The sequence below is a fragment of the Zeugodacus cucurbitae genome, chromosome X, assembly GCF_028554725.1.
Source record: "Zeugodacus cucurbitae isolate PBARC_wt_2022May chromosome X, idZeuCucr1.2, whole genome shotgun sequence".
NCBI lineage: Eukaryota > Metazoa > Arthropoda > Insecta > Diptera > Tephritidae > Zeugodacus > Zeugodacus cucurbitae.
In genome coordinates, this window is record NC_071672.1 from 30,080,621 (window position 1) to 30,103,366 (window position 22,746).

The 22,746-nt window shown below is 39.0% G+C and overlaps 2 protein-coding genes across 2 annotated transcripts; both read left to right on the forward strand.

Moving 5' to 3' along the window:
• The first annotated feature begins 673 nt into the window (after nucleotides 1-673).
• On the forward strand, nucleotides 674-7,111 carry LOC128923071 (uncharacterized). Its single transcript, XM_054235443.1, has one exon. The coding sequence runs from the start codon at nucleotides 3,433-3,435 to the stop codon at nucleotides 4,549-4,551; it is 1,119 nt and encodes a 372-aa protein (XP_054091418.1). The 5' UTR covers nucleotides 674-3,432; the 3' UTR covers nucleotides 4,552-7,111.
• A 1,428-nt stretch (nucleotides 7,112-8,539) lies between these two features.
• LOC114804800 (uncharacterized) lies at nucleotides 8,540-10,835 on the forward strand. The gene is given in 3 exon segments (XM_054235534.1): nucleotides 8,540-9,733; nucleotides 9,736-10,099; nucleotides 10,223-10,835. Coding segments are annotated over 3 exon segments (1,236 nt in total). The 5' UTR covers nucleotides 8,540-9,284; the 3' UTR covers nucleotides 10,646-10,835.
• Nucleotides 10,836-22,746: the final 11,911 nt, after the last annotated feature.

The window sequence follows — 22,746 nt, forward strand, 5'->3', positions numbered from 1 at the left end:
GCGGTGCTCCTGGTGGATTGAAGTGCCATGAGATGTCTTGATGACTATGTAGAGTTGTAACTCGAGTTCGAAGTGTTGTAAAGAATTCTCGCCGATCTTTGGTCAATAACTGCGAAGCTCCTACAAGGTTTGTTCCGTTGTCGGAATAAAGATTGGCGGGACATCCACGCCTGGAGAAGAAACGGGTGAATGCTGCTAAAAATGCTTGGGTAGTGAGATCGCTGACGGGTTCGAGATGGATTGCCTTAGTCGAGAAACATACAAATACACATGCATAGCCTTTGGTAATTAGACATGCTCTCCCAGTGTAGTTTTTTGAAATTTTTCTACACATATTTTATCAGATCTGAGACTTACGGGATCCTTTGGGATTTCCTCCATCTCCCCAAAGCGAGTGAGTAAAGATATAAAAAAACACGCACAAAAAAGTGTAACTAAAGAAGGAGAAGATCCCTCTCAACAAAATACACCCAACACAACATCAACACGAAGGAACAATACCCAACACAACTTAAGGAATTATAACACAGGTCAATATACATACATAGTTTCAATACACTAATAATAAATTATAATTAATTATACAAAAAACAATTAACACAATTTTTCACACACACCCATATATAAAAATTTATGTACACACCTATACCCATTTGCACTTTTACCCAATAAACTAAATATTATAACGTTAAAACTCAAACAAAATGTCGGCTTACGACGAACGGGGCCGATTTGCGGTTTTAAAGAAAAGTTATAATTTTGGAATTCAACATTATAATTCGGTATATTTTGTTTAATATTAAGTGTACATTAAATTTTGAAGGGTGTGTGTATATATGTACAATAGTTGTTAATATGTTTAAATACAATGTATCTTTATTTCAGTGTTAGTATATATTTATTTTATTGACCTGTTTCGCGTATGATTTTTCCTTCTTGTGTTGTATGGTGTTGAATGTTGTGATTGTGGGGGATATGCTCTCCGAGTTATTCTCCAAGTGATTGTTGAATTGTTGTTCTCACTGTTCACTTTCCTTTTGGTGTAGTAAATTTGTGTTTTTAATATTTGATTTATTTCACTGTGTGTTGAGTTTATGTGTTTTTGATTTGTTCACTTCTAAAAAAGCGCGGGTGTATTGTTCGGGTCCTTCCAATGATGTCTTTTTTTCTTCGTGTAATGTTGTGTTGTAAAAATTAGTGAAGTTGGTTTCGGTCGGTTTATCTCCTTTGCATTACTGTTCTATTACTTTTCGGAGTAATTGAAAGTAATGCAGAGGAGTTTTTTGTTTGCACTAAACATTCTGGCCGCCTTGCAGTATCTGCGAAATAAGTGGGATTAGTGGGGTATACCTGATAGAGTTCAATGTGAGTAATGATGGTGAATTGAATGATAATACTTAGGTTTATTCGCTATTATAGAGTTCCAGTGAGGGTCCAGCCGTAGGCTGTATTTTGTGCTACCACCGTACTATTATCGGGGATATACAATCCGCTTCGGATGATATGTGGGTATATATCCGCTCCAATTTCTATCATTAGTTCTCCGTTGTTGTAAAAATAAGGGTCAGCGAGGACTAAGTGATCAAACCGTGTTTGAACATCGTCACTTAAGTCCTGCTCATAGGGTTTTTTGGGTAACTGCTGCGTGATAATAGAGTTGCACTCCGAGCGAAACTTGTCATCGCTGATTGATCCAATTTGAGTGTTACAGATACGATATGTGTTTAGGTATATGATAGGTAGTTTCAATTTTTTAACTAGATCGGCCGCTATATTTGTTATTTTGAGGGTCGGGTTTAAGATGGCTCGAACTTTGTGCCACATACCATCGCATTTCAAACGGATAATCGTTGTGGGTATTAGTGTTTGTTTAGCCAGTAAGGATGGTAATCGGGTTTCTATTGGAGATCTTGTTTTCTTAACGACTTTTACTTCGTTAGCTGTGTATAACCTTGTGTGACCATGTAGGGTTGTATGGTGCTTCCCATTGCAAGTGGAGCATCGGTTCTTACTGGTGCATCCTTCCGTTCTATGGGATCTGGCTAAACAATTAACACAATAGCGGTGTTTGATCACAGCTTCGTACTTTTTGTATATGTTAACCGACAAGTACATGGTACAAGTGGCTAACCGGTGATCCTTTTTACATAATCCGCAAGCAATATGACGATGAGTTGTTCGTCGGTGGGTTATGTCATGGGTTCCTTTGGGATGTTCTCCACCTCTCCAAAGCCTGTGAGTAGATACTTCGGGTTGATTGTGTTATGAAATGCTGCTATTGATGAGTTTTGGTAGGGTTGAGTTATGAGTCCGGATAATCCATCCAAATTCTGTCTCTTGGGCTAAGAGCGAGCCTAGAATGTTTCGTTTTACTCCACCTAGTAGGATATTTGGATAGATATCACTACCAATTAATATATCCACGGGTCTCGGTTTGTGGAATTGGGTATCCGCTAGTGTGAAGCCAAGATTCTTTAGAGTTAGATTTGGGTTTATTTGGTATGTGGGTACATTATCGGCCAAGCTATTCATAATGAATGCTTGAGTCGATATTTTGTAATTTGTCTTTACGGGTGAACAAAGGGTTATATTGCAAGTTTTCCTGGGTGTTGCTAAAACCGTGTTGGTTATTCCTGTCACTTGGGCTGATACAGGGTGAGTGGGTATATCCAGACTTCGTTGAAGTCTTTCAGATATAAATGTAGCCTCTGATCCTGAATCAATTAGTGCTCTTGCGGAATATCGTTGGCCTTTATGTTCTATCTGAACCATTGCAGTACCCAATAATGTTTGCTTCCTACTTCGGTTGAGAGGGTATTGAGATGTTTGAGTGGACTGTATAGTAGTAGTATAAGCTTGCTGTGTTGTGTTCTGGGTGGGTATTGCGGTATCAGGAGTTGAACTGGTTATTCTTGGAGTCTCCGGGGTGGATTCAGGTCTAGAGTTATATTCTTTGTGTATCAGTGTATTATGTCCTTTTTGACATTTGCGACAAGTGTTTTTACTCATGCAGTTCTTGTAACTGTGTGATAAAGCTAAGCAGTTGTAGCAATATCCGTACCTTTTAATTGTGGTTATACGGGTCTCAACTTTCATTGCTAGGAATTGGGGGCATTCACGAATCGAGTGATGCTTACTGCAAAGTTTGCAACCTTCTGCTTCCGGGTGGGGTTGAGATGAACTGTTTTGATAGTTTGAAGTTCTATCTCTCGGGTTATATCTTTTTTTCAGGGACCGGAAATAAGAGTTATTTTACAATTTTTAATAAAAAAAATCAATCAAATCTTCCCAATACCGGGCCACCTTGGGAAGTAACTGTGGCCTTACCGCGCTACGGGGCGCTGGCGCGGCGGACTTCTAGATTCCCCATCAGAAACTTAGACCGCGATTCAAATTCCGGCGGATGGTTGCCCAGGGGGGTATGACGACCCCATGAGAGCTGGTATGAGCGGGGCCAGCGTAAAGTGGTACCTCAGGCATCTGAGTAACGGTAAATCCCCAAGTGAAGCCAGAGCGCTCACTCTGGAGAGAGACAGAGATGTTTCGGAGACTGGCAGTGGGAAGTCCCATAACAGTAAGACATCCAGTACAGGAGCACCCGCGCCCGCTGTAAAGCGGAGAAGTGGGCATATCACGCCAAATGAGCCGCTGAACAAGCGGCACAAGGCGCACTCGCAAGGTCCTTCAGCCAGAGGAAGGCATGGAGAGGTACAGGTTGGTGGCACTACGGAGGGTGGCCGCTACTCTGATGCCGTCAAGAGCATCAGGATTGCGGTCCTTCCGCGTAACTACCCTGAGGAAGCTATGGATGCCAAAATGCTAACCACCCTTCAGGAGGTAATAATGGATGAAGTGCTCAAGGGTTGGAAACATTCTCTGACGTTCTCGGGCATTTTCTTCCGATCAGGACTACTGCTGATCGACTGCATAGATGAGCAAACCGCATCCTGGCTGTCGGAGACTGCTCCGCGCCTACAAGGATGGACTGGGCCATCACTATGCACCAGGCGAGGAGATGACATACCGAGCACTTACAATATGACGGTATTTCTCCCTAGATGTGCCGGCAAGACTTCCGAATATGTGTTCGGACTGCTGAAAGCACAAAACGAGGGCCTAAGTACCTCGGCCTGGAGGGTCATCAGCGACAAATATGAGGAAGGGGGGCTCCGACTGAACATCGGCATCGACGATCAGTCCTATGCAATAATTCGCAAAAAAGGATACCGACTGTACTTCAGATACAGTACGATTGTGATACGGCCCTGGAACAAAAAGGGTACAGAGTCGAAGGATGACAAAACCAAAACGGTTGCCGAGGTCAGTGCTCCGCCCGTTGCGTCATCTAGCCTTGGTTGCGCTGCACCAGGTAATCCGGAGGAGCAGTCCGAGGGGAGTGACCAGAACGCACTGCCAACCACCCAAGAGCTCTTGAACGGACTTGCTCCGGAGGCCATGCAGGTCGACAAGAACTGCGAGGAGAGAGAGGGCAAGCAGGTAAACGACACCTGCGTGGAGAAGGAACCACTCCTGGAGGAGCCGGTTCTATGATCCCAGCCCTCATGTCGATAGCCCAAGTGAACCTGCACAGAGCTAAGGCAGCCTCGGCTGTCATCTCCAACAGGTTCATCTCGGATAACTTGGGTGCCCTCCTAATACAGGAACCATGGGCTTTTAGAGGAGAGGTTAAGGGCCTCACAGACTACAACAGGAAGGTAATTTGGGATCTCTCATGTGAAAGACCCAGGGCCTGTGTGGCCATAAGAAAAGATATTGACTTCTTTTGTCTTTCAGAGTTCCTAACAAGAGACCTCGTAGCAGTGCAGGCTAGCTGCGCAGCGAGTGAGGTGGTCTTTGCTTCAGCCTACTTCCCGGGAGACTCGTCCGTGGCGCCGCCGGCTGAAGTACAGAGGCTGGTCGATTACTGCAACTCGGCAAATCTTGCCTTGATACTAGGCTGTGATGCGAACGCACATCATTGGGAATGGGGGAGCAGTGACTGCAACACGAGAGGTGAGTCCTTATTAGAGTTTATAGTTGAGTGCAACCTAGAAATAAGCAATGTGGGTTGTCAGCCAACATTCGTCACTAGGGCTAGGGAAGAGGTACTTGATGTGACCCTTAGCAACCACCCTGCGAATGGTCTGGTCTCTCAGTGGAGAGTCTCCACTGAACCTTCTTTATCAGACCATAGGATCATTCGTTTTGAGGTGGGTGTAGATGTTGGGAACCAACCTTCGGTACGGAACCCTAGGAATATAGACTGGTACAAGTATGACGAAATACTTAGACTAAACGTTTTAAAAATTGTGCAAAACGGAGGTGAAAACAATTGTCAAGCGATCGAGGATAGGTCAGAACTCATTGAGAGCATTGTTACAGATGCGTTTCACGAGAGCTGCCCAGTGACCCGCCCAAGACCAAAAAACAGAAATCCATGGTGGTCCAAGAGACTTTCATCACTAAGGAAATCAGTGCGTCGACTTTTTAACAAAGCTAAACGCACTGGAGACTGGAATGAATACAGGACAAGCCTTACTGAATACAGCAAGGAAATTAGAATCGCTAAAAGAGATAACTTCAGGAAGTTCTGTGAAAACGTCTCTACAACCCCTGCAGCAGCCAGGCTCCACAAAGCCCTAGCCAAGGGAGCGATAGAGACGAAGTTAGCTATCAGGAAGCCTGATGGTACGTACACGACTAGTTTGGAGGAAAGGGCGAGACTTCTACTTCAGACGCACTTTCCGGGTGCGATCTCTACGGAGCAGTTAGTCCCTATGGAGAACCACAAACCAGGCCCAACTGACTGGAAGATGGCCAAGGAAATCTTTCATGCAGACTCTGTAAGGTGGGCCTTGGGAAACTTTAAGAGGTATAAATCACCAGGAGTGGATGGTATCTTTCCAGCGCTACTCCAATATGGTCAGGAACATATCCTCATTCACCTTGTTAGGCTGATGAGAGATAGTTTGGCACATGCCTATATCCCGAAAAAATGGAGAACTGCACTAGTTGTCTTCATACCGAAAGTAGGAAGGAGGGACTACTCCTTGGCTAAATCCTACAGGCCGATCAGTCTTACCTCTTTTCTGTTGAAGGGGATGGAGAAGATCGTGGACAACTATATCAGAACTGTGGCATTAGAGCACTACCCCCTGCACGCAAGCCAGCATGCATATAGGGTTGGCAGATCTACAGACACTGCCCTGTACAGCTTAGTGACAGAGATAGAAAATGCTCTGGAAAATGGGGAAGTGGTATTGTGTGCCTTTCTAGATATAGAAGGCGCGTTTGACAATACTTCCCACTCATGTGTCACCAGAGCACTACACAGGAGGCGGATCGAGGATTCGATTATAAGATGGGTAGACGCAGTCCTTGGCACAAGAGTTGCGGAAACTCGGATAGGCACTAACAGCATACGACTGGGCACAACTAAGGGATGCCCTCAAGGTGGTGTACTATCGCCGCTTTTGTGGAGCCTAGTCGTGGATGAGCTTTTGGAGATATTGACAGAGAACGGCATACGATGTCAGGGACACGCGGACGATATCGTAATTATAGCCAGAGGTAAATTTGAGAGCACACTTGGAGACATTGTCCGGAGAGGATTAACCCTCGCTAAGAGGTGGTGCGTTAAGGTCGGACTTAACATCAATCCCTCCAAAACGGCCATTATCCCCTTTACAAGGAGAAGAACACTCCCAGCCCTAGGTACTATTACCATGGGCGGGCAACCAGTAGCCAGGGTGGAGGAAATAAAGTATCTAGGACTAATACTAGATTCAAAACTTAGGTGGAAGAAACATGTGGACTCCGCGGTTGCTAAGGCCACCAAAGCGCTGATGGCGTGCAAACGATTAGCAGGAAAAACCTGGGGTTGCAACCCGTACATACTGCGATGGATGTACACCACGATCATCAGGCCCATAATCTCTTATGGAGCGGTGGCTTGGATATCTAGGATCTCCCTGTCAACAGCAGAGAAACAGTTGACAAAACTGCAGCGGTTGGCCATGATGATTGGCTCTACGGCAAACAGTACCTTACTGTCCCTGACGAGACCAGGACCAGGAAACAGCAGGATGGTAAACGCCCGACAATTGGAAACAATAGGGAGGAAGCTTCCAATGGCTCTCCTTCCAAGGGACGACATTACCAAAAAGGTGTATTTTGAAAGGAAATTCAAGTTAGTACTGAATAACAAAAGAGATTGGGAGGACTCCTCCCTTAAGGAAGTCATCAGCAAAAGCACCCAGCAATGGTACACTGATGGGTCTAAACCACAGATGGTATAGGTGCCGGGCTCGCGGGACCACGTATAAATCTGTCATTGCCCATGGGACACTTTCCCAGTATCTTTCAGGCTGAGGTCTATGCTATTAGCAAATGCGCTGAAATAATATCAGACAGGAACTATCATGGCGAACGAATTGTCATCTTCAGTGATAGCCAGGCGGCTCTCCAGGCACTATCGTCCTTCGAAATAAACTCGGGGTTGGTCCTGGACTGCATTGGAAAACTCAATAGAGTGTGCAGCAACAACAAACTAACACTGTTCTGGGTACCGGGACACAGAGGTATACAAGGCAACGAACTCGCACACCAGCTAGCTAAGAAAGCCGCGGCCACCAGACCGGTGGGGCCAGAGCCCTTCATTGCCGTTGGTCCGCAAGCTCTGAGAAATGAACTACTCGAAGGCGAATTAGAAAGTAGTAATCGCTACTGGTTTCGGCTGCAGGGACTTCGCCACTCGAAACTGTTCCTAGGAGGGTACAACCGCAAAAGATTCAAGCAGCTAATTGCGCTCCCAAGAAACAAAATGAGACTAGTGGCACTCTACACTGGCCACTGCAGACTAAGGTGTCATCTAAACAAACTCGGAATCTGCTCTACGAACCTGTGCAGATTCTGTGATTTGGAAGCGGAAACACCTGAGCACCTGTTCTTGGAATGTCACGCCATCGCGGGTTTAAGGAGGAAGGAAATGGGGTCTCTATATCCCCAAAGGGAAAATATCGCGACCACCAGCCCTGCAGCGTTGCTAAGTTTTCTTAGAGCTACAGGACTGGATGGTATTCTGTGATAAATAGGAGAGGGCACAATAGACCGTAGGTCGCAGTGCGATCCATTAATAAATCTAATCTAATCTAAAAAAAATCATACATAAAGGAACATCGTAGACAATTTTTGATTACACCATCATGATTTTTAGGTGAACTATATGCGAAATATTGTATGATTTTTAAATTTTGATTTTTATATATTTAGATCAAAAATAAAAGTTATTTTTGATTTTTATTGTTTTAGATCAAAAATAAAAGATATTTTTGATTTTTATTTTTTTAGATCAAAAATAAAAGTAATTTTTGATTTTTATTTTTTAGATCAAAAAATAAGAATTATTTTTGATTTTTATATTTTTAAATCAAAAATAAAAGTAATTTTTGATTTTTATTTTTTTAGATCAAAAAATAAGAATTATTTTTGATTTTTATAATTTTAAATCAATAATAAAAATCAATTCAAAATTTGTGACATAATATGTTTCTTAATCTCTGTTAGGCTTTAAAGTATACCTAAGGTGTACGGTTATAATAACAACAAAATGTTATGCCCCTGAACTTGAAATAACGCTATTACTTGTTCTTTCATTTTTGTTCTTGTTATTATAAGCGTACCTTTTATTATTACCGTAATCTTATTGTTGTTTTCAATTTGCTAATTTCAATGCATATTGCATATCACATGATAGCATTCAATCGCGAGGGAGAAGTTGTGAGGAGCACTGCTTATTTATAAAACTGAAAAAGTAAATTTGATATAAGTTCATAATGGGAAGAAAACGAAATGTATTCATACGTGATTTTTATATTATTGAAGGCTCCAATGGAGAATGTAAACTTTGTAAAAAAAAAATTAGTGCACTCTGTTTAACTAATATGGAAAGACATTTACAAAAGGACCATAGTGATATATATGATGACAAAAGGGCTAAAATAGAAAGCAGTGAAGCATGCAAAAACGATAAAAAAATTAAATTTACCGTTGAAATGTCCGTGAATGAAGTTGTTAATTCTTGCATCACTTTGTTAACTAAACAATCAGTGCCCTTGTCACATTTTGATAGTGAGCCATTTAATACATTAACAAACCCAATATTTGATGGTCTACATATTCCAAAAATAAACTCAAGAAATATTTTACACCATTTGAAAGATCAGTGTGATAACTTAAAAAATAATATAAGAAATTTAACAAAAAATAAAATACTTTGCTCAAAAATGGATACAGCTACTCGCCACGATCGGGCTATTTTGGGTGTAAATGTGCAAATAATCACATCCAATAAACTTGAAATATTCACACTTGCCATGCTTGAATTGAAGCAGAAACATACTGCGCAATATTTAACCACTAAAATTGAAAATGTTTTGAAAAGTTTCAATATAGATAAGGCGCAAGTTTATGCAGTAACCACTGATAACGGTAGGAATATGGTGAAAGCGGTGGAGCTGTTATCATTTCATAGTGATGACGAAGAAAGTGACAGTGAAATAGAAGACAATTACGAAAGTATTGTGTGCAATGTAAGATTCGAAAATATTATTTCTATTAAATGTGCTGCCCACACATTGCAGTTAGCTGTTAAAGACTTTTTAGATAACTTAAATACCAATGTAGTAAATAAGTCACGGAATTGTGTAAAATATTTGAGAACACCTGCATAAAAGAATTTTGCTGTGAAAATTTGCCATTATCCGAGCAAATCCAAAGACATGAGTGGGCGGAAATAGAAAAAATTATGCAGGCTCTACACCCAGTAAATACTCTGACGCTGAAACTACAAAAATCTAATTTATTGTTCGGAGATTTTTATAAAAATTGGCTAGAGCTTATTTTTACTCTAAAAGACTTCAATACTGAGATGACCAGACAACTTCTAGATCACATCGAAAAAAGGCAAACAAAGTTGCTTGAATGTGACACTATGTATGCAGCCCTATTTTTAGACCCCAGGTTTAAGCGTGTGTTGTCAAATGAGAAAATAAATTCCAAAAATCAATTAAAAAAAAAGGTGCTCCAGCTAGTAAACGTGGTGAGCTAAGACAATAAATTTAAAATAATTTGTAATAATTTATAATATATTTTTAATGTTTTGTTTGTTATTTGTTTAATGTTTTTTATTTGTATTTTATTTAAACAAAACACTGAAACTCAGCGATTTTCCTGCTGGACACCACCTGTTGCAGAAGACTTATTTCTAATAGATGAAAACTCCGTTGCAAGCTCTCGATCTTTATTAGCTGACGGTTTAAAGTCAATGGAGATGAATTATTCGTCTTCGGATGAAGATGACAATCCTACGCCAATAAATGACAGCCTCCGAAAAGCGTATTTTGAAATAGATAATTATAAAGAAAAACGTTTGGATACTTCTACTAATTTATTGGAATATTGGGAGAGCAAAAAATTTGCGTATTCATGGCTTCGAAAATTAGCTTTAATTGTTCATTCTGTACCTGCCACTCAAGTCAGTGTAGAAAGGTCATTTTCGGCACTCAGATCGATATTGGGAGATTTGAGATATAATTTATCTGAGGAACATTTAGAATCGATTATGATGGTAAAATTGAACACCTGAAAAAACCTCTTAACACTGACTTGAATGGCAGCCAAAACTTATAAGCCTCTCGCAGTAGTAACCATTACTTTTTAAGTTTTACGTAAACTAAGAATTTTAGAATTTTTTTTATTTCGCTCTATTCACGTTTTATTGTAATACATACGGTATAAATAAATAAATAAAAATTTTGAATGGATTTTTATTATTGATTTAAAAATATAAAAATCAAAAATAATTCTTATTTTTGGATCTAAAAAAATAAAAATCAAAAATAACTTTTTTTTTTATCTAAATATATAAAAATCAAAAATAATTCTTATTTTTGATCTAAATATATAAAAATCAAAAATAATTTTTATTTTTGATCTAAATATATAAAAATCAAAAATAACTCTTATTTTTTGATTTTTTTGATAAAAGTCATAAGAGTTACGGTCCCTGCTTTTTTCATCTGATCTTTTTACTGTGTTAAGATGGGGTGAGTCGCGTTTTAATACTGAAGCCTTAAAATTTGATACAGATTCGAGTGTTTTATATTTGTGGGTCAAAAAGGAGTCGAAATTTGACCATGTGGGTACAGAAGTAATATCTGCTAGGGTAGATTCGAATGCTTCTAGAGTCTGTTTCAGTAGTTTCGAACTACAAAGATATATCAGTATCGGGTCCCAACTTTTTGTGTCAATCTTAAGATGGGTTAAATTGGTTAAAACGTTGTTAACCGTTCGTTGCAGGGCTTTTATGGCGCAGCCTGTTTCTTGAGTGACATCGGGTAGGTTGAGAAGGGTTTTTAATTGGGTGTTGACCTGCATTCTTTTGTTTTCATACTGCTCGACCAGATTCTTCCAAGCCAGTATGAAACCATCATTCGTAAGGGGTGTGTTTTTAATAGCTTCTCTTGCTTCGCCTCGGGTCTTCCGGGTTAGATGAAAGAGTTTTTCAACGTTGCTAATCTTCGGGTTATGGATATACAATGCTGTAAACATGTCTCGAAATGTGGGCCAAGCCGAGTAATCCCCGTAGAAGATATCGGTGTCGCAGGGTAGTAATTGAATTGTGGGGCTGAAATCTATTCTAGAGGCTTCTAAGGCTCTTTCCTTAATCTGTTGGGATGACACGTGGGTTTTGCGTGTGTCTATATCTTCATTTATTGAAGCTAAGCAAGAGAGGTACATATTATAGGATTTCTTGTATCTATCCTTGACTTTAGTAAAGTCGATGTTTTCTCGGGTATCACTCGAAATTCTTCGAATAGCATTGCATGCTTTCTTTGCTTTATCGTAAAGCGAGTTGAGTTCTACTCTTTTAATTTCCAGAGTATAAGCTGTTTCTTCTTCAGCTTGTGTTAGGAAATGGTCTTCCACGAATTCGATTAAATCTGTGGTTGAGAATTTAAATTCCTCTTATACTCTCGCAACAAAGTTGCTACGAGAATATTATAGTTTTGTCCACATAACGGTTGGTTGTAAGTCCTAAAACTAAACGAGTTAGATATAGGGTTATATATATAAAAATGATCAGGGTGACGAGAAAAGTTCAAATCCGGATGTCTGTCTGTCCGTCCGTCTGTCCGTCCGTCCGTACAAGCTGTAACTTGAGTAAAAATTGAGATATCTTGATGAAACTTGGAAGACGTATTTCTTGGCACCATAAGAAGGTTAAGTTCGAAAATGGGCGTAATTGGACCACTGCCACGCCCACAAAATGGCGAAAACCGAAAACACTTAAAGTGCCATAACTAAGCTATAAATAAAGCTATGGAGGTAAAATTTGGTATGAAGGATCGCACTATGAAGGGGCATATCTGGATGTAATTTTTTTGGGAAGGTGGGCGTGGCCCCGCCCCCTACAAAGTTTTTTGTACATATCTCGCAAACTACTAAAGCTATGTCAAGGAAACTTTCCAGAGTCGTTTATTTTAGGTACTACCTTATATAGTCCAAAAATGGAGGAAATCGGATTGTAACCACGCCCACCTCGCATACAAGGGTTATGTTGAAAACTACTAAAAGTGGGTTAACTCACTAACGAAAAACGCCAGAAACACTAAATTTCACATAAGAAATGGCAGATGGAAGCTGCACTCACATTTTTTTACAAAATGGAAAATAGGCGTGGCATCGCCCACTTATGGGTCAAAAACCATATCTCAGGAACTACTCGACCGATTTCAATGAAACTTGGTTTGTAATAGTTTCCTTACGTTCCAATGATATGTTGTGAAAATAGGCCAAATCGCTTCACAACCACGCCTTCTTCCTATATACCAGAACTTTGAAGATGATCTGAATCGTTAACTTTACAATATATAAAGTAAGCACTAGTGAAGATATCGATGCAGAACTTTGCACAAATACTAAGTTTATAGTGTGGCAGCCCCATTCTAAAAATCGCCGAAATCGGACCATAGGTTTGCAAGGCCCCATATATCGAACATTAGGACCTCGGTGCTTCTAAACTAATATTAGGGTTTCCAACTTTCAATGGACTTTATACAATATATATGACGAATATGTGGGTCAAATTGTGTATTATATTAATAAAGTTAAATAAATAAATTGCGAGAGTATAAAATGTTCGGTAACACCCGAACTTAGCCCTTCCTTACTTGTTTTTATAATAATTTTTTTTTCAATGGCTTAGAGAAGACATACAATGCAATTGCCCCATATTTATCATTGCAGTCGAGTTTTTATATAGTGGGATTTTAAGTCACTCTGTGACTCTACCATAGAGTAATAAGTTGCCTTACTGCTTACCGTCACGTACAGCTTGCAGAAATAGTAATAGAGAAAGCTAAAATAATGGTTGAACATATAAAAGATGTGATAATTCTACTTGACAATATTACTAGACTTGCACATGCTTATAATGCTGTTATTCCTTCGTCTGGCAATGTTCTAACTAGTGGTGTAGATTCAAACGCTTTGCAGAGACCAAAACGCTTTTATGGAGCAGCTCGTAATATTGATGGGGGGTTATTTAACTATAATCGCCACAGCTCTTATAGAGACTGGCTCAAAAGGTGATGAAGTTATTTTTGAAGAGTTCAAAGGTACAGGAAATGCTGAAATTATACTTGATACATAACTTTCTGATAAACGTATATTTCCAGCTATTGATATTTCAAAATCCGGAACAAGGAAGGAAGAGCTATTAGTTGATAAGGCTATACTAAATAAAATATGGGTGTTGCGTAGAATACTCAATCCTAAGGGACCTGTTGAAGCAATAGAATTTTTACGTGACAAACTACTTTTAACAAAGAGCAACGATGACTTTTTTAACTCCATGAATCACTTGAGAAAAAAGTAAAACGCTCCTATAGCTAAAATAATTGTATCCGTTCTGGCAATGGCAAACTTGGGGAGCGTCAAATAAACTATACACATCAAGTTAAGAAGCAAAGGTAAACAAGTAAGGAAAGGCTAAGTTTGGGTGCAACCGAACATTTTATACTCTCGCAATTTATTGCTATATTTTTATTAAGAAAACACACAATTTGACCAATATATTCGGCATAAATATATTTCACATATTAACGGTTTATAAGCTATTAAGCTCATCGTATTTTTGAAAATCCTATAATTAGGTATTCTCATATATTCATATTTAAGGGAAGTTATGGCCCGATTTTAACCTTTTCTGGTACACACTATTAGAAGAAAAATATTTCCTCTGAATTAAATTAAGATACCTGAGAGATTTACCGAAATTTTCGGTGAAAAGTTACCTTGGGGCACTGAGTTCTTCATATTCGATATCCGGGGCATTGAAAAGCTATAGTCCGACTTCGACAATTTTTTCACAAGTGATACCACAGATCATATACAGTATTTGTGTAAAGTTTTATTTCGCTATCTTCATTGGTTCCTTATGTATATATTATAAAGTGAAGGAATAAGATGGAATTCAAAAATGAGTTATATGGGAAGTTCTCGTAGTTGTGAACCGATTTCGTCCATTTTCCACACGTCATCAGGGGTCAAGAAAATATTATATACCGAATTTCATTCAAATCGGTCGAGTAGTTCCTAAGATATGGTTTTTGACCCATAAGTGGGCGATGCCACGCCCATTTTCCATTTTGTAAAACAATCTCAGTGCAGCTTCCTTCCTTTTCAAGCTAACCTTTGTATGGGAGGTGGGCGTGGTTATTATCCGATTTCAACTATTTTCATGGTGAGTGGTGGGGTACGTAGGAGAACCGACCTCAGAAAGTTTGGTTTATACAGCTTTATTGGTTTGGGAGATATATACAAATAACCGATTTGGGGCGGGGCCACGCCCACTTCCCCAAAAAAATTACATCCAAATATGCCCCTCACTAGTGCGATCCTTCATTCCAAATTTTAATTTCATAACTTTATTTATGGCTTAGTTATGACACTTTATAGGTTTTTGGTTTTCGCCATTTTGTGGGCGTGGCAATGGTCCGATTTTGCCCATTTTCGAAAGCAACCTCCTCAGGGTGCCAAAGAATACGTTTTCCAAGTTTCGTTAAGATATCTTAATTTTTACTCAAGTTATCCGTTGCACGGACATACGGTCGGACAGACATCCGGATTTTAACTCGTCTCGTCATCCTGATCATTTTGATATATATAACTATATATATCTAACTCGTTTAGTTTTATGACTTACTTGGCTATTCTAATCCATTCTCGTCATTTCATGAAAAAAAACCCTTCTTTCGCATTAGTTATGTAGCATCTTTTAATATTAACAAGGCCTATAATAGTGCAGCACTGCCTTATGTATTGCCAATCCGAATCCTACTTGTTGTAAAATAACACAATCTGCTACTCACTGCTCAATCTCTCTGTTTATTGGCCCTGGGTGCATAACAATCGCATCTGGTTTTGCGTATGACAGCGTTTGTGAATCAAGTCCATACAAATGAAAATAATCCTTCTAATCTTTTTTATAATCGCTGATTACAAGATAGTCTGCAAGAGCTTGAGTTGGATGTTCACTGCTTCCATCGCCTGTGTTGATTAGCAAGCAGATAACATTCCTTAGCCAGCATATTAACAATACCGCTATTTTTTTGCCTGATTATTATATAGTCAGGACCTGCCACTCAAGTCAGTGTAGAAAGGTCATTTTCGGCACTCAGATCGATATTGGGAGATTTGAGATATAATTTATCTGAGGAACATTTAGAATCGATTATGATGGTAAAATTGAACACCTGAAAAAACCTCTTAACACTGACTTGAATGGCAGCCAAAACTTATAAGCCTCTCGCAGTAGTAACCATTACTTTTTAAGTTTTACGTAAACTAAGAATTTTAGAATTTTTTTTATTTCGCTCTATTCACGTTTTATTGTAATACATACGGTATAAATAAATAAATAAAAATTTTGAATTGATTTTTATTATTGATTTAAAAATATAAAAATCAAAAATAATTCTTATTTTTGGATCTAAAAAAATAAAAATCAAAAATAACTTTTTTTTTTATCTAAATATATAAAAATCAAAAATAATTCTTATTTTTGATCTAAATATATAAAAATCAAAAATAATTTTTATTTTTGATCTAAATATATAAAAATCAAAAATAACTCTTATTTTTTGATTTTTTTGATAAAAGTCATAAGAGTTACGGTCCCTGCTTTTTTCATCTGATCTTTTTACTGTGTTAAGATGGGGTGAGTCGCGTTTTAATACTGAAGCCTTAAAATTTGATACAGATTCGAGTGTTTTATATTTGTGGGTCAAAAAGGAGTCGAAATTTGACCATGTGGGTACAGAAGTAATATCTGCTAGGGTAGATTCGAATGCTTCTAGAGTCTGTTTCAGTAGTTTCGAACTACAAAGATATATCAGTATCGGGTCCCAACTTTTTGTGTCAATCTTAAGATGGGTTAAATTGGTTAAAACGTTGTTAACCGTTCGTTGCAGGGCTTTTATGGCGCAGCCTGTTTCTTGAGTGACATCGGGTAGGTTGAGAAGGGTTTTTAATTGGGTGTTGACCTGCATTCTTTTGTTTTCATACTGCTCGACCAGATTCTTCCAAGCCAGTATGAAACCATCATTCGTAAGGGGTGTGTTTTTAATAGCTTCTCTTGCTTCGCCTCGGGTCTTCCGGGTTAGATGAAAGAGTTTTTCAACGTTGCTAATCTTCGGGTTATGGATATACAATGCTGTAAACATGTCTCGAAATGTGGGCCAAGCCGAGTAATCCCCGTAGAAGATATCGGTGTCGCAGGGTAGTAATTGAATTGTGGGGCTGAAATCTATTCTAGAGGCTTCTAAGGCTCTTTCCTTAATCTGTTGGGATGACACGTGGGTTTTGCGTGTGTCTATATCTTCATTTATTGAAGCTAAGCAAGAGAGGTACATATTATAGGATTTCTTGTATCTATCCTTGACTTTAGTAAAGTCGATGTTTTCTCGGGTATCACTCGAAATTCTTCGAATAGCATTGCATGCTTTCTTTGCTTTATCGTAAAGCGAGTTGAGTTCTACTCTTTTAATTTCCAGAGTATAAGCTGTTTCTTCTTCAGCTTGTGTTAGGAAATGGTCTTCCACGAATTCGATTAAATCTGTGGTTGAGAATTTAAAATCCTCTTATACTCTCGCAACAAAGTTGCTACGAGAATATTATAGTTTTGTCCACATAACGGTTGGTTGTAAGTCCTAAAACTAAACGAGTTAGATATAGGGTTATATATATAAAAATGATCAGGGTGACGAGAAAAGTTCAAATCCGGATGTCTGTCTGTCCATCCGTCTGTCCGTCCGTCCGTACAAGCTGTAACTTGAGTAAAAATTGAGATATCTTGATGAAACTTGGAAGACGTATTTCTTGGCACCATAAGAAGGTTAAGTTCGAAAATGGGCGTAATTGGACCACTGCCACGCCCACAAAATGGCGAAAACCGAAAACACTTAAAGTGCCATAACTAAGCTATAAATAAAGCTATGGAGGTAAAATTTGGTATGAAGGATCGCACTATGAAGGGGCATATTTGGATGTAATTTTTTTGGGAAGGTGGGCGTGGCCCCGCCCCCTACAAAGTTTTTTGTACATATCTCGCAAACTACTAAAGCTATGTCAAGGAAACTTTCCAGAGTCGTTTATTTTAGGTACTACCTTATATAGTCCAAAAATGGAGGAAATCGGATTGTAACCACGCCCACCTCGCATACAAGGATTATGTTGAAAACTACTAAAAGTGGGTTAACTCACTAACGAAAAACGCCAGAAACACTAAATTTCACATAAGAAATGGCAGATGGAAGCTGCACTCACATTTTTTTACAAAATGGAAAATAGGCGTGGCATCGCCCACTTATGGGTCAAAAACCATAAGGAACTCAGGAACTACTCGACCGATTTCAATGAAACTTGGTTTGTAATAGTTTCCTTACTTTCCAATGATATGTTGTGAAAATAGGCCAAATCGCTTCACAACCACGCCTTCTTCCTATATACCAGAACTTTGAAGATGATCTGAATCGTTAACTTTACAATATATAAAGTAAGCACTAGTGAAGATATCGATGCAGAACTTTGCACAAATACTAAGTTTATAGTGTGGCAGCCCCATTCTAAAAATCGCCGAAATCGGAACATAGGTTTGCAAGGCCCCATATATCGAACATTAGGACCTCGGTGCTTCTAAACTAATATTAGGGTTTCCAACTTTCAATGGACTTTATACAATATATATGACGAATATGTGGGTCAAATTGTGTATTATATTAATAAAGTTAAATAAATAAATTGCGAGAGTATAAAATGTTCGGTAACACCCGAACTTAGCCCTTCCTTACTTGTTTTTATAATAATTTTTTTTTCAATGGCTTAGAGAAGACATACAATGCAATTGCCCCATATTTATCATTGCAGTCGAGTTTTTATATAGTGGGATTTTAAGTCACTCTGTGACTCTACCATAGAGTAATAAGTTGCCTTACTGCTTACCGTCACGTACAGCTTGCAGAAATAGTAATAGAGAAAGCTAAAATAATGGTTGAACATATAAAAGATGTGATAATTCTACTTGACAATATTACTAGACTTGCACATGCTTATAATGCTGTTATTCCTTCGTCTGGAAATGTTCTAACTAGTGGTGTAGATTCAAACGCTTTGCAGAGACCAAAACGCTTTTATGGAGCAGCTCGTAATATTGACCAGATTTTAACCTTTTCTGGTACACACTATTAGAAGAAAAATATTTCCTCTGAATTAAATTAAGATACCTGAGAGATTTACCGAAATTTTCGGTGAAAAGTTACCTTGGGGCACTGAGTTCTTCATATTCGATATCCGGGGCATTGAAAAGCTATAGTCCGACTTCTACAATTTTTTCACAAGTGATACCACAGATCATATACAGTATTTGTGTAAAGTTTTATTTCGCTATCTTCATTGGTTCCTTATGTATATATTATAAAGTGAAGGAATAAGATGGAATTCAAAAATGAGTTATATGGGAAGTTCTCGTAGTTGTGAACCGATTTCGTACATTTTCCACACGTCATCAGGGGTCAAGAAAATATTATATACCGAATTTCATTCAAATCGGTCGAGTAGTTCCTAAGATATGGTTTTTGACCCATAAGTGGGCGATGCCACGCCAATTTTCCATTTTGTAAAACAATCTCAGTGCAGCTTCCTTCCTTTTCAAGCTAACCTTTGTATGGGAGGTGGGCGTGGTTATTATCCGATTTCAACTATTTTCATGGTGAGTGGTGGGGTACGTAGGAGAACCGACCTCAGAAAGTTTGGTTTATACAGCTTTATTGGTTTGCGAGATATATACAAATAACCGATTTGGGGCGGGGCCACGCCCACTTCTCCAAAAAAATTACATCCAAATATGCCCCTCACTAGTGCGATCCTTCATTCCAAATTTTAATTTCATAACTTTATTTATGGCTTAGTTATGACACTTTATAGGTTTTTGAAGATGATCTGAATCGTTAACTTTACAATATATAAAGTAAGCACTAGTGAAGATATCGATGCAGAACTTTGCACAAATACTAAGTTTATAGTGTGGCAGCCCCATTCTAAAAATCGCCGAAATCGGATCATAGGTTTGCAAGGCCCCATATATCGAACATTAGGACCTCGGTGCTTCTAAACTAATATTAGGGTTTCCAACTTTCAATGGACTTTATACAATATATATGACGAATATGTGGGTCAAATTGTGTATTATATTAATAAAGTTAAATAAATAAATTGCGAGAGTATAAAATGTTCGGTAACACCCGAACTTAGCCCTTCCTTACTTGTTTTTATAATAATTTTTTTTTCAATGGCTTAGAGAAGACATACAATGCAATTGCCCCATATTTATCATTGCAGTCGAGTTTTTATATAGTGGGATTTTAAGTCACTCTGTGACTCTACCATAGAGTAATAAGTTGCCTTACTGCTTACCGTCACGTACAGCTTGCAGAAATAGTAATAGAGAAAGCTAAAATAATGGTTGAACATATAAAAGATGTGGTAATTCTACTTGACAATATTACTAGACTTGCACATGCTTATAATGCTGTTATTCCTTCGTCTGGAAATGTTCTAACTAGTGGTGTAGATTCAAACGCTTTGCAGAGACCAAAACGCTTTTATGGAGCAGCTCGTAATATTGACCCGATTTTAACCTTTTCTGGTACACACTATTAGAAGAAAAATATTTCCTCTGAATTAAATTAAGATACCTGAGAGATTTACCGAAATTTTCGGTGAAAAGTTACCTTGGGGCACTGAGTTCTTCATATTCGATATCCGGGGCATTGAAAAGCTATAGTCCGACTTCGACAATTTTTTCACAAGTGATACCACAGATCATATACAGTATTTGTGTAAAGTTTTATTTCGCTATCTTCATTGGTTCCTTATGTATATATTATAAAGTGAAGGAATAAGATGGAATTCAAAAATGAGTTATATGGGAAGTTCTCGTAGTTGTGAACCGATTTCGTCCATTTTCCACACGTCATCAGGGGTCAAGAAAATATTATATACCGAATTTCATTCAAATCGGTCGAGTAGTTCCTAAGATATGGTTTTTGACCCATAAGTGGGCGATGCCACGCCCATTTTCCATTTTGTAAAACAATCTCAGTGCAGCTTCCTTCCTTTTCAAGCTAACCTTTGTATGGGAGGTGGGCGTGGTTATTATCCGATTTCAACTATTTTCATGGTGAGTGGTGGGGTACGTAGGAGAACCGACCTCAGAAAGTTTGGTTTATACAGCTTTATTGGTTTGCGAGATATATAAAAATAACCGATTTGGGGCGGGGCCACGCCCACTTCCCCAAAAAAATTACATCCAAATATGCCCCTCACTAGTGCGATCCTTCATTCCAAATTTTAATTTCATAACTTTATTTATGGCTTAGTTATGACACTTTATAGGTTTTTGGTTTTCGCCATTTTGTGGGCGTGGCAATGGTCCGATTTTGCCCATTTTCGAAAGCAACCTCCTCAGGGTGCCAAAGAATACGTTTTCCAAGTTTCGTTAAGATATCTTAATTTTTACTCAAGTTATCCGTTGCACGGACATACGGTCGGACGGACGGACGGACAGACATCCGGATTTTAACTCGTCTCGTCATCCTGATCATTTTGATATATATAACTATATATATCTAACTCGTTTAGTTTTATGACTTACTTGGCTATTCTAATCCATTCTCGTCATTTCATGAAAAAAAAACCCTTTTTTCGCATTAGTTATGTAGCATCTTTTAATATTAACAAGGCCTATAAAAGTGCAGCACTGCCTTATGTATTGCCAATCCGAATTCTACTTGTTGTAAAATAACACAATCTGCTACTCACTGCTCAATCTCTCTGTTTATTGGCCCTGGGTGCATAACAATCGCATCTGGTTTTGCGTATGACAGCGTTTGTGAATCAAGTCCATACAAATGAAAATAATCCTTCTAATCTTTTTTATAATCGCTGATTACAAGATAGTCTGCAAGAGCTTGAGTTGGATGTTCACTGCTTCCATCGCCTGTGTTGATTAGCAAGCAGATAACATTCCTTAGCCAGCATATTAACAATACCGCTATTTTTTTGCCTGATTATTATATAGTCAGGATTCATTCCATTTAATGTTTTGATCATATCGTTTAGATCCTCTCCCTTGTTAATAAAAGAAGATCTTATTGGCAAAGTTACAACATTTGTTCCAAAGCTTTTTGGTGCTATTTCAAAAGACGCAAGTGTGCGCGTTGAATCTTTAAAGATTAAATGAATTACTGTCTTATTTTGCAAGATATGACTAGTTGCAGCTTCGTTTTTAACCCTTTCATGCCCAATGTTGCGTATATGCAACATTGTACTTATCGGCTCCTAATTCTCGTTATCGGAGGATGGGACCATGTGTAGAAGTTCACGCAAGTGAGGAAAGTTTTTGATTGTCATTCACTTGGGAGTGGCCAGAAACGATTCTTCTCCACATGGTTCAAGCAGCTCACGACTTCCGGTTTTAGACCAAGTATCCTCTGGGTAGCCAACTGACATCCGTTTGAAGGCGAGCTAAAGTGAGAAGGCGAAGCCCGCTTATGCGGTTGTGCGTAGGGCTTGGGACCCACCACATAAAAACGAAGTACCAATGAAAAATCTACGAAAGCCTCGGATGAGACACCCCCCTTTTGATGACGACCTCTGCAAACGTTTTAAGGATAATGATATAAGGGCATGCACCTGGAATGTCCGGACCCTTAATTGGGAAGGTGCCTCTGCCCAGCTGGTTGATGTCCTCATACGACTCAAGGCTGACATCCCCGCCATCCAAGAAGTGCGATGGACGGGACAAGGACGGAAGAAGGTGGGTCCTTGTGACATCTACTACAGCGGCCATATAAAGGAGCGCAAATTTGGTGTTGGATTTGTGGTGGGAGAGAGACTCCGTCGCAGAGTCCTGGCATTCACCCCGGTGGATGAACGTCTAGCCACAATCCGCATCAAAGCGAGGTTCTTCAACATATCGCTGATTTGCGCCCACGCTCCAACGGAAGAGAAGGACGATGTGACCAAAGATGCTTTCTATGAGCGCCTAGAACGCACCTATGAGCGCTGCCCCCGCCACGATGTAAAAGTCGTGCTTGGCGATTTTAACGCCAGGGTGGGTAAAGA

What these genes read in the sequence shown, in the direction of transcription:
- LOC128923071 (XM_054235443.1), top strand. Translation starts at nt 3,433, where the DNA reads ATGAGAGCTGGTATGAGCGGGGCCAGCGTAAAGTGGTACCTCAGGCAT.